At 39.4% G+C, this 20,245-nt stretch overlaps 1 protein-coding gene across 4 annotated transcripts in view; it reads right to left on the bottom strand.

The window, feature by feature from the left end:
* Positions 1-768: 768 nt before the first annotated feature.
* Positions 769-20,245, bottom strand: part of LOC106082119 (octopamine receptor beta-1R) — a 353,347-nt gene continuing 333,870 nt past the window's right edge. For 3 of the 4 annotated variants that reach the window (XM_059362044.1, XM_059362045.1, XM_059362046.1), the window contains 3 exons: positions 15,004-15,186; positions 14,300-14,453; positions 769-1,759 (listed from right to left, as the gene is read on the bottom strand). In XM_059362044.1, coding sequence (XP_059218027.1) covers positions 1,592-1,759; positions 14,300-14,453; positions 15,004-15,186 — 505 coding nt within the window. In that variant the 3' untranslated portion in view covers positions 769-1,591. Of the gene's footprint in view, positions 1,760-9,052; positions 9,298-14,299; positions 14,454-15,003; positions 15,187-20,245 lie in introns of those variants that run through there. The other variant, XM_059362048.1, reaches the window with a different exon arrangement.

Raw genomic sequence — 20,245 nt, 5'->3', positions numbered from 1 at the left:
CAGAGAAATCTGGTAATAAAAGGGCCTTTTAAGGTCTTAAGACATTAAATCGGAAGATAAGTAAATTAGCCAGCTATATCAAAATATTAACCGATCTGAGCCATATGGGAATCTTCTGTCTATCCGTCTGTCTGTCCATCTGTTTGTTCGTCTGTCTGCCTGTCTGCCTGTATATTCGTCTGTCTCTTATCTGTCTGTCCGTCTCTCTGCTTGTCTGTCCGTCTATCTATCCATCTGTCTGTCCGCCTGTCTGTCTGTATATACGTCTGTCTGTCTGTCTCTCTGCCTGTCTGTCCGGATATTGAAAAGTCTAACCCAGATCACTGTACCAAATTTCAGCGAAATCTGATAGTAGGCGCAACTGTTATGGTCCCAGGAACTGTTATGGTGTTCCGATCTTGACCATACTGGCTCCGGATATTAAGGTGCCTAATACAGCTTATTTCAGGGAAACAAATATGATTTAATGAGCCTAAGAATCTGGAAATCCGTCCTTATGGTGGCTATATGAAGGTATTGTCCTATAGAGCCCATTTTTCAACTTACCCTGTCGATGGTAAAAATAGAACGCCTCGTATTTTGTAATGAGCTTTTGTTTAACCTTTCTGTAACGATTTTCTAGCTGAATATAAGCTTTTTTGACCTCTATGACCTTTTCTTAGCCCAGAAATATATCGTAGGCTGAAGATGTCTAATTTTAAGGGGTCACCAATAAAAAGTCTTTCCTCTTTCGCAAAGCTTACTGTGTATGTATGTGAATTCAAAAATTATAAATTTTTCCACATTTTTCCTTTGCTATATCCAATGTGCAAAGAAAAATTAAATCTGAAAATATTTAAGAAGAAACGGGGAGTTTTAAAAAAGAGAATTATTGTAATATTTTCTTAAAATAAACAAATTTCTGGTGAAATAAGCGAAATATCTTTCAAAAAAATATTATTTGAAATAATATCTTCCTTTAATGTTTAGGTATTGTCTATTGCGTGTGCTATTCGATGAAACACAACTGTTTGCAAATCCTTCTGCTGTCTTCCACATCGTTTTGCTTCAAGTGAAACTTATTAACTTTTACTACATTTTTTTTTATTATTTTATTTATTGTTTACGTTTCAGAGCTCTTTGGGTACATATCTTTTGTTTAGTTGGTTGGTTAGTTGCTTGCTTTAGTTGTCAGAAGTTTTTCCTCTCCAGAGTTTCACTATAACTGCTGCGGCTATAGCAGTTCGTGGTCGTCCTCTGATGCCTTCGGTCTAGAATGTATGTACACAAAAGTGCACAAAAACAAAGTCTTTGGACCATTTGAGGGAGTGGGAGAGTTCAAGTTTGAAGTGTTTCTTGTTGTTTTTCTAGATGTTGATGCCTGCCAGAAGAGGCATAAGTGATGGTCATGGTGTAGTGGTGTGATGCGATGCGATGATGGAAGATGGCCATTTGGGTTTGTCTTTTGTGGATTATTTGTATGGCGGTGGTCTCTCTATTGCGTGGTTCTTCGGCCTGGCTGGCAGACAAACAAAGACATGTCCTTTGGCCACTTTTTTGCTTGCAGAGCAAGCTTGATGGCAAGCACTCAGGGCTGCCAGCAGTTAAGTGTCTAGTTCTGATACAACGTCTGCAGTTGATGTGACGATGCTGAGGTGGCATATTGACGGGCACGCAGTATATTCATGTGAATCTCCGATGAGGCGGTGGAATTAACAAATGGTGGCATTTCGCCGCCAGCGCTGACACGACAATTTATGAGCTTATACGGGCAGCAGGACTGTAAAAAGGAACACAGGACAGTGAATTAAATGCTATGGCTATAGTCATGGTTGTTATAACAATTTTCTTCTTTATATATATAGATATAGACAAGTATTTATGTAGAGAAAAAGTATGACTATATATGTATGGCTATACATATGTACAACTTGTATACAATTGTATCGGTGGTTATATTTGTAATCTTTTTTCCTTAGACAATTTCATACAAGTAGACGGTGAAGAGATTTTGTTAACAACAATTGAACATGGAAATGACAATAGGTGAAATGGTGTGGTGTATCGGAAGACTAGAGAAGACACCACAAGAGTTTGCATCATAGATAGAAGAGAAGGAAATGCTATCGTCTACCATTTGAAATTAAATTTAAAAAATATCACACACACACACATAATCAAAGTCTTTATGGAGAAGTAGAAGTAGAAAGGGATGATGATGATGTTGGAGGAATTTTGTTTTTGTCATGGTATTTTTTTATATTGTTTTTTTTTTTTATTATTATGAAACTACTAATACAACTACACACATACACTTATACACTAACACACACACACAAACATACATATACAATTTGGATATAGCCTAAGGCTTGTTGGGAGGGATAAAAGGGATATAAGAAGTTCAGTATTTTGTTAATGAGGGAATGGGAACAAATAATACATAGTTGTAGAAAACATATAACAAACTTTGCTAGCATTGACTCCTTTTCTCTAAGTTTGTTTCTAAAGGGTGATTTTTTAAGGTATTATCTTTTTGGCAACACTGGTTTAAACAGCTCAAGCTCGTTCCCTGTTCTGTTTCACTGTCAAACATCTTCAGTTTGGTTTATAATTTAACCATGAATCGTCTTACAAACGCACAAGGCTTGCAAATTATTGAATTTTATTATCAAAATGCGTGCTCTGTGAAGAAAGTTCATCGCGCGCTTCTTCTTCTTCAGGGACGAAGCTAATTTTTGGGTTCAATGGGTACTTAAATAAGCAGAATTGTCGATTTTGAAGTGAAGATCAGCCAGAAGCATTGCAAGAGCTACCAACGCAGCCAGAAAAAGTCACAGTTTGGTGCGGTTTATGGGCTGGTGGCATCATTGGAACGTACTTCTTCATAGATGATGCCAATCGTAACGTAACTGTGAATGGTAAGCGCTAAATAAGACTACTTTTAAGAGGTCACCAATAAAAAGCCTTTCCTCTTTCGCAAAGCTTTCTGTGTATGTATATCAATTCAAAAAGTATAAATTTTTCCACTTTTTTTCCCCTGTTATATCCAATGTGCAAAGAAAAATTAAATCTGCTCACTCTCGTTCCGTGTTTTGTTTCACTGTCAAACATCTTCAGTTTGGTTTATAATTTAACCATGAATCATCTTACAAACGCACAAGGCTTGCAAATTATTGAATTTTATTATCAAAATGCGTGCTCTGTGAAGAAAGTTAATCGCGCGCTTATTCTTCTTCAGGGACTAAGCTAATTTTTGGTTCAACGAGTACTTAAATAAGCAGCATTGTCGATTTTGGAGTGAAGATCAGCCAGAAGCATTGCAAGAGCTACCAACGCATCCAGAAAAAGTCACAGTTTGATGCGGTTTATGGGCTGGTGGCATCATTGGACCGTACTTCTTCAAAGATGATGCGAATCGTAACGTAACTGTGAATGGTGAGCGCTGAATGAGACTACTTTTAAGGGGTCACCAATAAAAAGCCTTTCCTCTTTCGCAAAGCTTTCTGTGTATGTATATCAATTCAAAAAGTATAAATTTTTCCATTTTTTTCCCCCTGTTATATCCAATGTGCAAAGAAAAATTAAATCTGCTCACGCTCGTTTCGTGTTTTGTTTCACTGTCAAATATCTTCAGTTTGGTTTATAATTTAACCATGAATCGTCTTACAAACGCACAAGGCTTGCAAATTATTGAATTTTATTATCAAAATGCGTGCTCTGTGAAGAAAGTTCATCGCGCGCTCCTTTTTCTTCAGGGACTAAGCTAATTTTTGGATTCAATGGGTAATTAAATAAGCAAAATTGACGATTTTGAAGTGAAGATCAGCCAGAAGCATTGCAAGAGCTACCAACGCATCCAGAAAAAGTCGCAGTTTGGTGAGGTTTATGGGCTGGTGGCATCATTGGAACGTACTTCTTCCAAGATGATGTGAATCGTAACGTAACGAATGGTGAGCGCTATCGTAAGACGATGTCCAACTTTTTTTTTGCCCCAAAATGCAAGAGCTTGACTTGCATGACATGTGGTTTCAAGAAGACGTTGCCACATGCCACATAACACAATGGACCTATTGAGAGGCAAGTTTGGTGAACATTTTTTTCATGTTCAGGACCGGTCAATTGGCCACCTAGCAAATTGCAAATTTTGCCCATGAACATTCCACTAAGGAACAGGGGCGAACTTTTCACACCTCATTGATGTGTGCAGCCCGATTCAAGTTTTACGCTCAATGATAAGGGGCCTCCTTTTTATAGCCGAGTCCGAATGGCGTGCCGCAGTGCAACACCTCTTTGGAGAGAAGTTTTATATGGCATAGCACCTCACAAATGTTGCCAGCATTAGAAGGGGAAAACCACCGCTGAAAATTTTTTCTGATGGTCTCGCCATCTGATGATGATTCGAGCCCAGGCGTTCAACGTCATAGGCGGACATGCTAACCTCTGCGCTAGGGTGGCCTCCTGGCCAACTAGATCGTGCGATTTAACGCCTTTAGACTATTTTTTGTGGGGCTATGTTAAAGTTCATGTCTATATGGGCAAGCCCGCTTCAATTGAGGTTTTGGAAGACAACATTGAAACATTTACTCGTGAGATTTCGGCCGAAATGTTGGAAATAGTATGCCAAAATTTGCGTAAGTGAATGGTCCATTTGAGGCACAGTCAACATTTCCTTGAAATAATCCTCAAACATTAACTTAAATAGACCTTACAAGCGATTCAGATAAAAATTTCATGGATTTTTCTGAATTTTCTGAGTTTATACCCTACACCAACATTGTGGTACAGGGTATTATAGAATTGCGCATTGGTTTGAAACGCTAAGAAGGAGAAGAGCTAGATCCATCGATAAGTATACGGATCGGCTTCGAATCACTTCCTGATTCGATTTGGCTATGTCCGTCGAATCGAATCAGGAAGTGATTCTAAGCCGATCCCTATACTTATCGATGGGCGTAGCTCTTCTCCTTCTAAGCGTTGATTAGCCCTTATTGGAGAAAGTTGCTTTTAAACCTTAATATTTTCTTTTTCTCTTGCAACGAGGACATATTGTAGATGCGTTGTAAGTGATGTTTGAACAAGCTATGGCAACTTAAACTGGTGCAATATGTACTTCAAAATAGGAAATTTTTTTTTATTAAAAAATTGGAAAAACCCCTCGGGTTCTCAAAACGCCAAGCCCAGATCCCCCATTCGGGCTTACTTCATCTGTCCCTTAAACACAGGCAAACAGTTTTTTCCTCCACAGCCAATTTACAAAAAATGCTGATTTTGTAATCATCTATGCCCCCAACGGGTATTTTGGGGATTTTTGTAAAAAGATTCGGGCAGAATTTATTTTTGGTTTTTTAAGGACATTTTAATCTACAAAACTCAGAATGAATTGTTAAGATATCTTTAATCGTTTTTATACCCACCACCGAAGGATGGGGGTATATTCGTTTTGTCATTCCGCTGGCAATACATCGAAATATTCATTTCCGACCCTATAGAGTATATATATTATTGATCGCCGTAAAAAGCTAAGACGATCCAGCCATGTTCGTCCGATTGTCTGTTGTAATCACGCTACAGTCTTTAAAAATGAAGATATTGAGCTGAAACTTTGCACATATTCTTTTTTTTGTCCATAAACAGTTAAAGTTCGAAGATGGGTTATATCGGACAATATCTTGATATAGTCCCCATATAGACCGAACCGCCGATTTAAGGTCTTAGGCATATAAAAGCCACATTCATTATCCGATTTTGCTGAAATTTGGGATAGTGAGTTGTGTTGGGCCGGAAGTCATCCTTTTTATACCAACCACCGTAGGATGGGGGGTATAGTCATTTAGTCAATCCGTTTGCAACACATCGAAATATTAATTTCCGACCCTATAGAGTATATATATTTCGGATCGTCGTAAAATTCTAAGACGATTTAACGATGTCCGTGTGTGCGTCTATCCGTCCGTCTGTTGTAATCACTCTAGAGCCTTCAAAAATTGAGATATTGAACTGAAATTTGGTACAAATACGTCTTTCTGATGTACGCTGGCTAAGTTCTTGAACGGGCCAAATCGGACCATATTTGGATTTAGTTGCTATATAGAGCGATTTTCCGGTAAAGGGTCTAATGTCCATAAATGCTTTATTTTTTTATCCGATTTCGCTTAAATTTGAAACAGTGAGTAGTTTAAGACCTCCTGAGATCTGACCTAAATATGTTTCGGATTGGACTACATTTAGATATAGCTGCCATATAGACTGATCTGCTGATAAAGGGTCTGAAGGCCACCTCCTAACAAAGGACCCAAATATGGTTCATATCGGACTATATTTAGATATAGCTGAAACTGTTGGTTAATTTAAGCCTCCCGATATCTGACCCAAAAATGGTTCAGATTGGACTATATTTAGATATAGCTGCCATATAGACCGATCTGTTGATAAAAGGTCTGAAGCCCACAAAAGCTTTATTTATTACCCGATTTCGTTGGAATTTGAAAAGTGAGTAGTTCTACACCTCCTAACAAAGGACCCAAATATGATTCATATGGGACTATATTTAGATATAGCTGAAACTGTTGGTTAATTTAAGCCTCCCGACATCTGACCTAAATATGGTTCAGATCGGACTATATTTAGATATAGCTGGCATATAGACTGATCTCCCGATTAAGGGTCTGAAGCTTATAAAAGCTTTATTTTTTAACCGATTTCACTGAAATTTGAAACAGTAAGTAGCTATAGGCTCCCCGACATCTGAGCAAAATATGGCCCATATTGGACTATATTTAGATATAGCCGCCATATAGACCGATCTGCGGATAAAGGGTCTGAAATCCATAAAAGCTTTATTTATTACCCGATTTCGCTGAAATTTAAAATAGAGGGTTATCTTAATCCTCCTGATATCTGACCTAAATGTGGATCAAATCGGATTATATTTAGGTATAGCTGGCATATAGACCGATCTCCCGATAAAGGGTCTAAAGCCCATAAAAGCTTTATTTTTTATCCGATTTCGCTGAAATTTAAAACAGTGAGTAGTTCTACACCTCCTAACAAAGGACCCAAATATGGTTCATATCGGACTATATTTAGATATAGCTGCCATATAGACCGATCTCTCGATTCAAGGCTTTGGGCCCATAAAAGGCACATTTATTGTCCGATTTCGCTGAAATTTGGGACAGTGTGTTGTGTTAGGCTGTTCAACATCCGTCTTTAATTTGGCCTCGATCGGTCCAGATTTGAATATAGCTGCCATATAGACCGATCTCTCGATTTAGGGTCTTGGGCCCATAAAAGGCGCATTTATTGTCCGATCTTGCCAAAATTTGAAACAGTGAGCTGTGTTAGGCTCATCGAAATCCTTCTACAATTTAGCTCAGATCGGTCCAGATTTGGATATAGCTACCATATAGACCGATCTTTCGATTTAGGGTTTTGGGCCCATTAAAAGAGCATTTATTATCCGATGTCGATGTCCGATAGACCGACATCTCGATTTAAAGTCTTGACCCCATAAAAGGCGCATTTATAATCCGATTATAATTTGACACAGTGACTTATGTTAGTCTTCTCGACATCCGTGTGGTATATGGTTCAGATCGGCCTTTATTAGGAAATAGCTACCAAAAAGACTAATATTTTGCGTATGATCTCGATAACACTTCAGCTCTAACCATTTTCAATTTTAAAGAGTTTCTCCATCCGTTCTCAAATGGCATATTTATACCCTACATCACCATTGTGGTGCAGGGTATTATAAATTTTTAATTTTTCTTGCAACGGTAAGTGGGGGAGGAGTTAGACCCATCGATAGGTATACCAATCGGCGTAGAAGCACTTCGATTTAGCTATGTCCGTCTGTCTGTCAGTTCGTTTGTCCATATACGAGGATTGCCTTTTATATTATCGGATTGGACAATCCTTGTGTTGCAATCTGCCAACTGATAGCTTTATCGTAAAGGTTATACGTACTCAGAACTTTTTGACATACGAGCGCAATTTGACTAGTTTACAGTAACTTTGAAGATACATCTCGCCCAAAAATGGAATTAAATCGTGAAGATTTTCGTGCTATTATTTTTTACAACTTTCGACTTGGATTAACTCAACAACAGTGCATCGATGAACTTAATTCAATTTTTGGCGATGAGGCTCCATCTTGGACCAGTGTTTATCGATGGTATGGTGAATTGAACCTAGGTCGCAGTTCACTCCAGTACGAATTTCGTGAAGTTCGTCCAAAATCAGTTGTTGTTCCAATAACCATTATTGAGCCATACACCATAAAGTCCTGACTTGGTACCGAAGGACTTCTTTTTATTCCCGTACGTTAAAAAATAAAATGAGAGGTCTACACCTGAAGAGGCTGTTGATGCAAGTCTTGGAGATACCTCAATCCGGATGGCAAAAGTGCTTCGACAATTGGTTCAAACGCATGCGAAAGTGTATGGATTTTAAAGGGAAATATTTTGAATAACAGTAAAGCTATATGTTTTTGTGTTCTCTAATCCCAAAATATAAGGGTAACCCTCGTCACATAGTAATCAAGGCACCGGCCGCATTTGTTGTCCGACTGTCTTTAATACTTCATAGGGTCGGAAAAGAATTCTTCAATGTGCTGCAAACGGAAAGACAAAATCAATAAATCACCATCCTTCGGTGGTGGTTATAAAAATCTTATAAATAGTAGTATAAAAAAAAAAATAATTTTTTTTAAATGCGGTCCTAAACACATTTTGCCCACTGTAGCTTTGACAATAAACATTATTTACAAAAAATGTACACTAACAAATAACCAAATATTGCACCTATTGTGTATATGTAAGTAAGTATTAAGGGAATATATTCTAAAGCCACAATACACAATTCGCAATTCACATTTCACAGCTACAGATACAGATACAAACAAAACAAAAAAAACTTGAATTTCAATTTGCATACCAATCGTATTTCTTATCAGTTTTTGTTTAACAAAGTTTTTGATTTTGTTTTTATTTTGTTTTGCTTTTCTCATGTTCTTGTTGTTGTTCTTATATCGATAGTCGTTTGTTTCTTTGTTAGTATTAGTGTTAGTTATTGTTGTTGTTGCCGATCAGTTTCGTGAAAAGTTACATTTGTTTCGTTTTTTCTTGTGCAAATATTTGTTTTGCACGGTTTTGTTGTTTTTTTACTGGTGTTCGTTTGTTTACAGTTGTTGTTGTTTTTTTTTTTTTTGGAGTGTATGTGTGTGTCGTTTTTGGGGTGTGTGTAAAGTCTCTGTTCTTGCATTCTTTAACAAGTGGTCGGTGTTAGACACCTTATCAGATATGAGAACGCCATCTAGAGAGAGAGAGAGAGAGAAAGAGGAGAGAGACGAGATATGTGATATGGGTGAAGAGTTTTGGTTGTTGAGTAAAAGGGTATTTGTTTTTTATTGTTGCGGTAGGTTATTGTTGTTGTTGTTGTTGTTGTGAAACAGTTTCAATTAAACACATTTCGATCATTGAAGCATGGAAAAGAAAAGTTTTCGCCAAAAGATATGCAAAAAAAAAAAAACAAAACATTGCAAAAAAGAAAAGTTGCTAGGTTAGTTGATTTTGATGTTATTTTAAATTAAATTTAAGAAATATGTATGTATATAGGGGCAGATTGTGTATTTTACAAAAATACTAAATTCGTTTCAGGAGGGTGCAGGTGTTCAAGGTGTGTAGGTGTGTGTGTGTAGGCTGGAAGGATTTAAAACTTTGTGGGGCCCGACCTGTAGCGAAAGAAAGTTTGTCATGATGACAATGATTTGTTTGGTCCCTTTTGTTTTGTTGGATGTTGGTTAGTTGAGAGAGCAAAATGTTTGCAGACATTTTTCCTAGTAGTAACCTTTTTTCGTGCAAACCTTAATCCATTTTGGCTAGTTGTTAGCTAAAAGTTTCCCAGCAGAACAATTAATTTATAATAACCTAATTATGAAATTACTTTCGCAGAGTTTTGTTATACTGCCCCAGGCGTTGAGTATCGATGCAGTGACCAAAAGTTCATATTGTTCATATTTAAATCAATTTTGTGGCAGTTGCTCGAAGGTTTGAGCAATGGTGAAATGTTATTTAAAGAGAAATGTTATTAAATGAGAAAAATATTTAATTAAATTTTTTGCTATTTAAAGAATATTTATGTTGAAACAAGAAAAAAGAATTTGGTTTGGATATCCATCACTTCGGATGTATATATTAATCACATTTGTCAAAATCCGATGAAAAATGCACCATTTATGAACCCATTGCAGCTATATCGAAATATCGTCCAAACCCGGCACAGGATAGCTTCTCAGACAGACAGGCAGCCATTAAATCCCTGGAGAACGTATTTCGGAACACAAAAACCGCCCTCGACTGTCGCACAACTCTCAAGAGATGGCTGAACAATTAAAAATACACCTGTTCTGGGTGACGGGCCACAGAGATATTCCAGGGAATCGCAAAGCGGACAAGTTTGTGCGACTAGGAACTACCCTACACATTCCAGGGATACTGGAATCTGTGGGTATGCCTCGACATGTAAGCTTAGTTTTCAGGACCAGTCACGAAGGACAACGAATGATAGATGGTCACAAAGAGGGGGCTGTGAGCATTCCAAAACTATGTGGCCTAATCTAGAGTTGAAGTGGTCTACAGCTTTGCTGTCAGTGGCTAAAACAGACATCTCAGTCATTGTGTCTGTCATGACAGGTCACTGTCTGAGCGGAAAACATGCTGACAGACAGAAGGTTGCTAGTAACGACTTTTGCAGAAGCTGCGAGGACATCGAAGAAGAAGAGACTATAGAACACCTTCTATGTGTGTGGCCCGAACTAACAGTCAGAAGGAGTTCCACTTTAGGTTCTCATTTCTTTGAGAATCTGTCTGTTTTAACGGATGTGAACATTCGCAAGTTATTGGGTTTTGTAAAGTGATCTGGATGGTTCAATGGTAGGAACTAGAAGCCATCTTCCTTCTTCTGTGTCTGTAGTACCACAATGGACGAAAACGTCTGAGTCTGATGGCCACTTAAACCTAACCTAACCTAGCTGTGAGCACCACACAAGCTGAATCATTGAGGTCCGATCTGTGTGGTGTTAATTGTTGTCATGAAAAACGTAGCTGTGAGCTACCGGGCGCGTCCACAGGTTGTGGATAGTGGAATGCTTCATACGGAGTATCTGCAACGGCAATCGCAGACAATCAGCAGTATCGAGCGGAGAGTTTCAGTGTGAGGTCGGGTGGCACCGGCTCTTGCACGAATTCTGAGTGCCTATGATGCTTATTATGACAAGGCAAGTTATTGGCGCCTTTAAATAACCAATGGCCACCCTGTTCCCGCGGCGATCGGTCCTTTGGTCGCTCCGGTCCAAAGGACCTTGGACTTGCCCTCCGATAGCAGCTTGACGAGGATCGCCACTTCTACATGAAAATGTGGTCGCAACATCAACAACAACATGGTCCAATCTTGGCACGGATGTCGGGGGGTCTAACACACTCTCTGTCCCAATAATCAGTGAAATGGATAATAAATGGGCCTTATTTGGGTTCAAGACTGTAAATCGGGACCTCGATATATAACGCAATTATATCCACCGTTGAGTGGAGCGATGTTATTTCTATCCGCAAGAATTTTAGGTCTTTATTTTTGGAAGACATATATCCGTCACTCAAGGATAGGTACGATAGTGGTATCCATTAGGCGGTTGATGATCTGCGTCTGTTCCAGTTGGGCGGGAGATCTAGAGCCCAGGAGTAGGATTAGAATGGATTCCAAAGACCCAAGAGCTGCGGTGGTGGTATCAGGCCGTGGCATGTTGTCTGCTACTCAAACCTCAACTGTTGGAGCGGTAACTCCAGGCTCCACTAGCCGAGAGACGACTTTTTAGCAGGGGCTTTTCTCGAAGACACCTGGTTCGAGTCTTAAGGACAAAGCAGAACCTATTTCATCTTAGCATGCCTATAATTTGCCTAGGCCATCGGCCTTCTCCGGCAAATTAGGTGGGGATACAAGAACCAGACATGAACCAACTCAGGGGCGTGGCATTGAAAACAATTAAGAATTTTGTAAGTAGCACGGAATTTCTAACTTAGATTTTCTTTTTCGAGGTGACTTTTTATACCCTCCACCATAGGATGGGGATATACTAATTTCGTCATTCTGTTTGTAACACCTCGAAATATGCGTCTAAGACCCCATAAAATATAACCATACTTGATCGTCTTGACATTTCAAGGCGCTCTAGCCATGTCCGTCCGTCTGTCCATCTATCCGTCTGTCCTTCTATCCGTCAGTCCATCTATTTGTCTGTCCATCTATCCGTCTGTCTTTCTGTCGAAAGCACGATAACTTTCGAAGGAGTAAAGCTAGGCACTTGAAATTTTCCACAAATACTTCTTATAAGTGTAGGTCAGTTGGGATTGTAAATGGGCCAAATCGGTCCATGTTTTGATATAGCTGCCATATAAACCGATCTTGGGTCTTGACTTCATCAGCCTCTAGAGGCCGCAATTGTCTTCCGATTTGACTGAAATTTTGCACGTAATGTTTTGGTATCACTTCCAACAACTGTGTCAAGTATGATATAAATCGGTTTATAACCTGGTACAGCTGCCATATAAACCCATCTAAGATCTTGACTTCTTGAGCCTCTATAGGGCGCAATTCTCTTCCGATTTGACTCAAATTTTGGACGTAGTGTTTTGGTATTACTTTCAACAACTGTACTAAGTATGGCGCAAATCGGTTCATAACTTGCTATAGCTGCCATATAAACCCATCTTGGGTCTTGACTTCTTCAGCCTCTAGAGGGCGCAATTCTCATCCGATTTGACTAAAATTTTGCATGAGGTGTTTTGTTATGACTTTCAACAACTGTGCTAAGTATGACGCAAATGGGCACATAATCTGATATAGCTGCCATATAAACCGTACTGGGATCTTGACTTCTTGAGCCTCTAGAGGGCGCAATTGTCAACCGATTTGGCAGAAATTTTGTCCAACGGCTTCTCCCATTACCTTAAATATACGTGTCCAATATGGTTTGAATCGATCTATAGCTTGATACAGCTCCCATATTAACCGGTCACCCGATTTTGCTTCTTGAGCCGATACATGGCGCAATTCTTATCCGAATGGACTGAAATAAAACGGAATGAATTCTACAATGTTCTGCACTTATTGGGTTGCCCAAAAAGTAATTGCGGATTTTTCATATAGTCGGCGTTGACAAATTTTTTCACAGCTTGTGACTCTATAATTGCATTCTTTCTTCTGTCAGTTATCAGCTGTTATTTTTAGCTTGCTTTAGAAAAAAAGTGTAAAAAAAGTATATTTGATAAAAGTTCATTCTATGTTTTATTAAAAATGCATTTAATTTCTTTTAAAAAATCCGCAATTACTTTTTAGGCGACCCAATAATTTATTTTTGGTCCGAATCGGACTATACCTCGATATTGCACCAATAGCATAACAGTCTTCATTCATTATTCTTTGTTTGCCTAAAAAGAAATACTGCGCAAAAAACTCGACAATTGCGATCTATGGTGGAGGGCACGCTCTTAATTGTTTAGTATTTAGAACGCACAACAAGCCGATTACTGGCTTAGGTGTATGTCCATAGTGACATGGGGCAGATTAATATCCGCACCCTCTTTTCAACCTTACCTATATTACCCTGTTTCACAGTTGTGGTGTTGGGTATAAAAATTTGCTTCAAGTATTGGCAGCAAGAAAAGATATTTGATGGAGTTATTTTGCTCATTTCAACTTTATTTGCAACTTAACAGATGATATGCCAAGAAAAATTGAAAACATACATTCACAATAAAGCAATCAAGTGTTTTATCCAAAAGCTAATTTATACAAAAGGATGAATATCATCTACACCCTCCCCCCTAGACAGTTTAAAGGTCCCACCCAAGGAAGAACATTAATTTAAAAAGACCTTTTGTAAGGAATCACCCTGCAGTGATTATAATTAATCACTGCCGGTGTTACTCTCCAAGGAATTGACAAATATACCTCACTCTGTCACTCCCCCTCTTGAAGTCTCTATGCAAAACAACATTAAGCTCATCAACTAATTCACCAACGACAAATCATGCTCAAAGACAAACTTTATCATTTTCTCTTTGTTGGGTACAGCAGCAGAGCAGAACAGAGCAGAGCGGAGAGAGAGAGAGAGAGATATCAACACCAACAGCTGTAGCACAAATGACAAGTGATTGGGACCAAGGGGACTTGTGTGTTTGAGTTAGAGTGTGTGTGTGTGTGTGTGTGTGTGTGTTTGTAAGCATATTTGCTGCCTTAGTCATGGTAGTTATCAACTCACCTTTAATGTCTTCTTAAATGCTCCACGAAAATCGCGATTAAAGTAGGCATAAATGATGGGATTCAAGGCGGAATTGAAATAACCAATCCAGAAAAGGATGCCCACCACAATGCGAGGTGTGGTACAACTGTCGCACAATGTGGATGTTATATACCTGCAACAAAGAATGCAAAGAATTAAACAAAATTTAAAGTAAGCTCATAAAACTGGGTATTGCTTCTTTTCCAAAGTTGGAGAAGCCTTAAACAAAGCAAATGTTGGAAACGAAAAGTTTAAAATTTGTATACTAATGAAGACTTGGAAGAAGAACGCTAAGAAGGTTAAATAAAGAAAATTGTCTGGCTGCCAGTGTAGTTCTATTTTAAACAAAAAACTTAAACCATTGAGTTTTAAGCTGGACAATATCCTTTTGAAATCATGATATTATAAAAATAAAAAAAAAAATTATATTATATCGAAAAAAAATGGAACAACAAATAAAATTTATTTTCAGCGTCTCAGTTTCGAGTTTCATTCGAGCAAAAAATAAAATTCTACGAAAATCTACATGGTAGGCAGTCAAATAAAATTTTACAAATTTGCATGCAAATAAAGGATAGCAAAAAAACATGGAGGATGCCTTTCCTCCCACACACACACACACACGCACACAAACACTAACACACAGTGAGATAGCAAATAGAAAATCTTTTGGGAATACATACCACAGGAAAAATGGCAGCCAACAGAGGAGAAAGGCACTCATTATGATGCCCAAAGTGCGTGCTGCCTTGCGTTCTCTTCGCATTGTGGATATGGTGGCGGGCTCCACTTGTATACTAGGACGGGGTTTAGGTATTTGACTTATCTGCAGATGCTTCTCCAATAGCAGAGCTGCGACTTTCGACCTTTGTTGGTTGTTATCGTTATTTTGTTGTTGTTGTTATTGTCAATGTTGTCATCGAGTCCATCGTTGGTCATGTTTTTCACACAGCATTTGGGTTGAGTTAATGTAAACAGGTGGGTGGATGTGTGTGAGTGTGTTTGTGTCAACCCACATCAGTCCATGGATGAATGGGAAAGAAACAGAAGTTGGGAAAAAAAAGTGTGAAATTTATTAGCTACGCTTTAGAGAGTAGTAGGTAGCTGTTTTTTTTTTGGGTCGTTGCTGTTTTTTGTGTTTTATGTTTTCTCTTCTATTTCTGTTTTAAATTAACTCCCAAGTTTTTCTTTTCATACTTTTTTATTTAGTCTCGTTTTTTCTCTTCCATGCAACGCAATGTCCATACATTAGGCAAGACGAGATAGTGTCTAAAGTTGTTAATCTGTAATCCAATCTGTGCAAAGGACAGTTTGTCGAGTACAATTTATCTTTTATTTTTTTGTTTAGAAATGAATTTCTTTTTTGTGCGAAATTTAATTAGAGTTTAGCACCTGGAACATTATTTGCTAAGACTAGTGCTCATCTAATGCAGATGGAAAAATTTCAGAACAGAAATTATAAAAAAACCAGTAAGGAAGGGAAAAAGTCGGACAATGCCGACTGCATGATACCCTACACCTACCCCATAAGTACAAAGTGGGTGCTATAACCAATTCTAAACCAATTTTGAAGAACCTTTGGCGGATGTTGGTTAGTTCGCTGAGCAAAAATTTTGAAACTGTAATAACTACGGTTGACAAATGAAAACATTATTGCAAAATACTCCCATCTGACGAACATATATATGGGAGCTATATCTAAACCTGAACCGATTTCAACCAAACTCTATAGATACTGTGATAGTCGTCGAGGGAAGCGGTGTACAAAATTTTGGCAAGATTGGTCAAAAAATGCGCTTGCAGTGGATCTTAAGGTGAAAATCGGGCGGTATACATATATAGCAGCTATATCTAAATCTGAACCGATTTCTATGAAATTCACCAGTAATGTCGAGAGTCATTAGAAAATCTTTCCTGCCGAATTTCTAGAGAATCGTTTAACAAGTGAGCCCTTTATAGCAATATTTCTCAAAATCGTACGAACATATGGGAGCTATATCTAAATATGGGAGCTATATCTAAATATGACCCGATTTCGACATAGCTTCTTAGATATTGTGGTAGTCGTCGAGGAAAGCGATGTACAAAATTTTGGCAAGATTGGTCAATAAATGCGCTTGCAGTGGATCTTAAAGTGAAAAGCGGGCGATATACATATATGGCAGCTATATCTAAATCTGAACCGATTTCTATGATATACCCCAGTAATATTGGGGGTCTGATGAAAATTCTTTCTGTCTAATTTCGAGAGAATCGGTTAACAAATGAGCACTTTATTGCATTATTACTGCGAATCGGCCGAACATATACATGGGAGCTATATTCAAATCTGAACTGATTTATATGAAATTCACAAGTAATCTCAAGAGTCTAGAGAAAATCCTTCCTGCCGAATTTCGAGAGAATCGGTTCACAAATGAGCAATTTATTGCAATATTTTTCAAAATCGGACGAACATATATATGGGAGCTATATCCAAATCTGAATCGATTTTTTCGAACTTCAATCGGCTTTGTCTCTTGGCCAAAACAGATGGGATTACCGATTTTGAAGACTACCAGAAATTGCGATTTGCAGGTTGTATACAAAGTAAAAAGGACCGACGGACAGACAGACAGAAAGCCATTCTAAGTCGATCGGTATACTTATTAATGGGTCTATCTCTCTTCTTTCTGGGTGTTACAAACAAATGAATGTTATGATGTTGTGAAATGAAAATTTTCCCCATGAATATACCACTAAGGAACAGGTGCAAACTTCTCACATATCAATGAGTGCAGTCCGATTCAAGTTAAGCTCAATGATAAGGGGTCTCCTTTTTATAGCCGAGACCGAACGGCGTGCCGCAGTGCGACATCTCTTCGGAGAGAAGTTTTACATGGCATAGTACCTCACAAATGTTGCCCAATGGAGGGGAAAACCACTGCTGAAAATATTTTCTGATGGTCTCGCCAGGATTCGAACCCAGGCGTTCAGCGTCATAGGCGGACATGCTAACCTCTGGGCTACGGTGGCCTCCGCAATGGTGGTGTAGAGTATAAAAATTAACCAGAAACGACAACCGGATGGAAAGGGGTGCACCTGAAATGACTGAACTCTACACAGAGAAGTTAGCGAATGTTAGGTTGGGTTAAGTTGAATAGAGGGTGCAGATATTATTCCGTCCCATGCCACTATGGACATACACCTAGGCCAGTAATCGGCTTGTTTGGCGCTCTAAATACAAAAAAGTAACCTCGAAAAACACAATCTAAGTTAGGAATTCCGTGCTACTTACAAAATCCAACGAAATCCTTAATTGTTTTCCATGCCACTCCCCTAGGTTGGCTAATGTCTGGTATAGTGTCCTCACCTAAGTGCCGGTATCTGTTAGACGCGAAAGCCAGGCAATGACAAAGAAAATGCTCCAACGTCACATCATCTTCCCAGCATGCTCTACCCATGCTATTACTTGCCGCACCGATTTTACATAAGTGAGCTCGTAGTCCTATGTGTCCCGTGTAATACCAATAGCAATACTGTCCTCCTTCTTACTTCCTTTCAGTAATAGCCTCGTTTTCTAACGATCTGGATCCCACCATAGGATTTTCGCCATCCTACCGACCATTTCGTTGTTCCACAATGTTGCATGCGCATTCTTCGCCAATGCCCTTAACTCGGAACGCGTTATGGCCCTCTGTTATGGCCCAGCACCCAAACAATGCGGATTTAGCCATCCACAGAGAAGTCGTTAATCTCCTTCTTACACTGCAAGACTGTTCGTGACCTTACCGCCTTGGTTGTTATTGTCCTGATGTCCAGTTTACTGTCCGTAAAGATGTTCACACTCGACGTCTTCGCGTTAGCACCACACCACCTCACTCATTCCGTGATCGACCAGATCTCCGCCTGCAGGACCGACCGTATTATGATCAGGCAGTCTAAAACAGATCTCAGTCCCTGAGTTCTCAAAGTTGACCTCCCAGACCCACTCTTTCCTCCAGCTTTGATCCATCCCTGTAACATAATCTTCCAGATGGCAATACTAGACTGTGCCGCTGGCAGCAGTGCCTCGCACTCGACCTCATGGGAATCCGATCGCAAACCCCCAGCTTTCCTATTTCCATCCTATTTCCATCCTCAATCCATTCTCCCATCGCCTTAACTCTCATAGCTGCAGTGGCTGCCTCACACTTAATCTGTATGTCAATGGGTCGGATATCTAGAATAGTCTCCAGTGCCCTGGTGGGTGTGGTTCTCATCGTTCCGCCTATGCCAAGACAACATGTTTTCTGAACCTGTTGTATGTTGCACTTTCCCTCCATGGCAATTCACCAAACTACTAAGGCGTAAGTAAGTATAGGTCTTATCGGCTCCTGTTAAGCCAGTGGACGATCCTCGGATTCAGGCCCCAGTTCGAGCCTACGGCCCGTCTACATAGTGCACCTCTGTGAACATCTGTGAACCTTCTCAGTACGCTCCTGAATGTGACACTTCCAATTCAGTTTCCTGTCCAAGATCACACCTGAGTATTTGACCTTGTCAGATATCGAAATTGTCTTATTGAGGAAATGTGGTGCATTGGGAGAAAAGAAAATTGGAGAAGTGTTTATTCCGCAGCATTAACTAAAGGGCATTAACTTTGGCGGGGTCAAACTTTAGATATCCACTACCAACTTAGGGAAGAGGCAAGGGCACCCCGGTGGACGAGTTGATAGCGTGCTTGGATTACCAGTGCAGGAGTCGTGGGTTCGACTCCCGCCATAAGCCTTGGTCTGTCGCTGCTGTGGTATCACAATGGACTTGAAATTGTCTAAGTGAGTCTGTAAAGGACGGCAACTCTTACCTAACCTAGGGGCGTGGCATGGGAAGCAATAAACGATTTTGTTACTGGCACGGAATTCCTAACATAGATTTTATTTTTCAAGATTTCTTTTTAGTTTTTGGAGCGCACAACAAGCCGAATACTGTCTTAGCCAGTATACTGGTCATGCCTAAGCCAGTATACTGGCCGAATACTGGCTTAGGCATGGCGCAGATTTATAGCACTGTCTTTCCAACCTAACCTAACCACCTTTCGTCAGAATACGGTGGAAAATGCATCATTTATGAACCCATAGCATCTGAACTGAACTGGGTCCTGTTAAACTGGGATGTTGATTGACATAACATAACTCACTGTCCCAAATTTCAGTAATATCGGATAATACATGCGCCTATTATGGGCCCCAGATCTTAAATCCAGAGTTCGGTTTATATGGGAGCTATATCCAAATCTGGACCGATCTAGGCCGTATTGAACTAAGATTTCAAGAGGTCTAACACAACTCACTTTCCAAAATTTAGCGAAATCGGATAATAAATCTGGCTTTAATGGGCCTAAGACCTCAGATCGAGAGATCGGTCTATATGGCAGTTATATCCAAATCTGGACCGATCTAGGCCGTATTGAACTGGGATATCGAGAGGCCTAACACAACTGACTGTTCTAATTCAGCGAAATCGGATAATAAATGTGGCCTTAATGGGCCTAAGACCTTAAATCGGCATATCGGTCTAAATGGCAGATATATCCCAGTCTGAACCGATTTAGGCCATATTGAACAATTTACTGTCCCAAATTTCGGCGAAATCGGGCAATAAATGTGGCTTTTATGGGGCCAATACCTTAAATCGGAAGATAGGTCTATATGGCACCTATATTCAAATCTGGACCGATCGCGGCCAAATTGAAGAAGGATGTCGAAGGGCCAAACACAACTCATTGTCCCAAATTTCGGCAAAATCTGAAAATAAATGTGGCTTTTATGGGCCTAAGACCCTAAATCGGCGGATCGGTCTATATGCCAGCTATATCCAAATCTGGACCGATTGCGGCCAAATTGAAGAAGAATGTCGAGTGGCCTAACACAACTCACTTTCCCAAATTTCAGCGACAGCGCACCA

This window comes from Stomoxys calcitrans, chromosome 2, assembly GCF_963082655.1.
Source record: "Stomoxys calcitrans chromosome 2, idStoCalc2.1, whole genome shotgun sequence".
Taxonomy (NCBI): Eukaryota; Metazoa; Arthropoda; class Insecta; order Diptera; family Muscidae; genus Stomoxys; species Stomoxys calcitrans.
The sequence above is the reverse complement of the archived record's forward strand: the minus strand, read 5'-3'. Positions and strand labels throughout refer to the sequence as shown.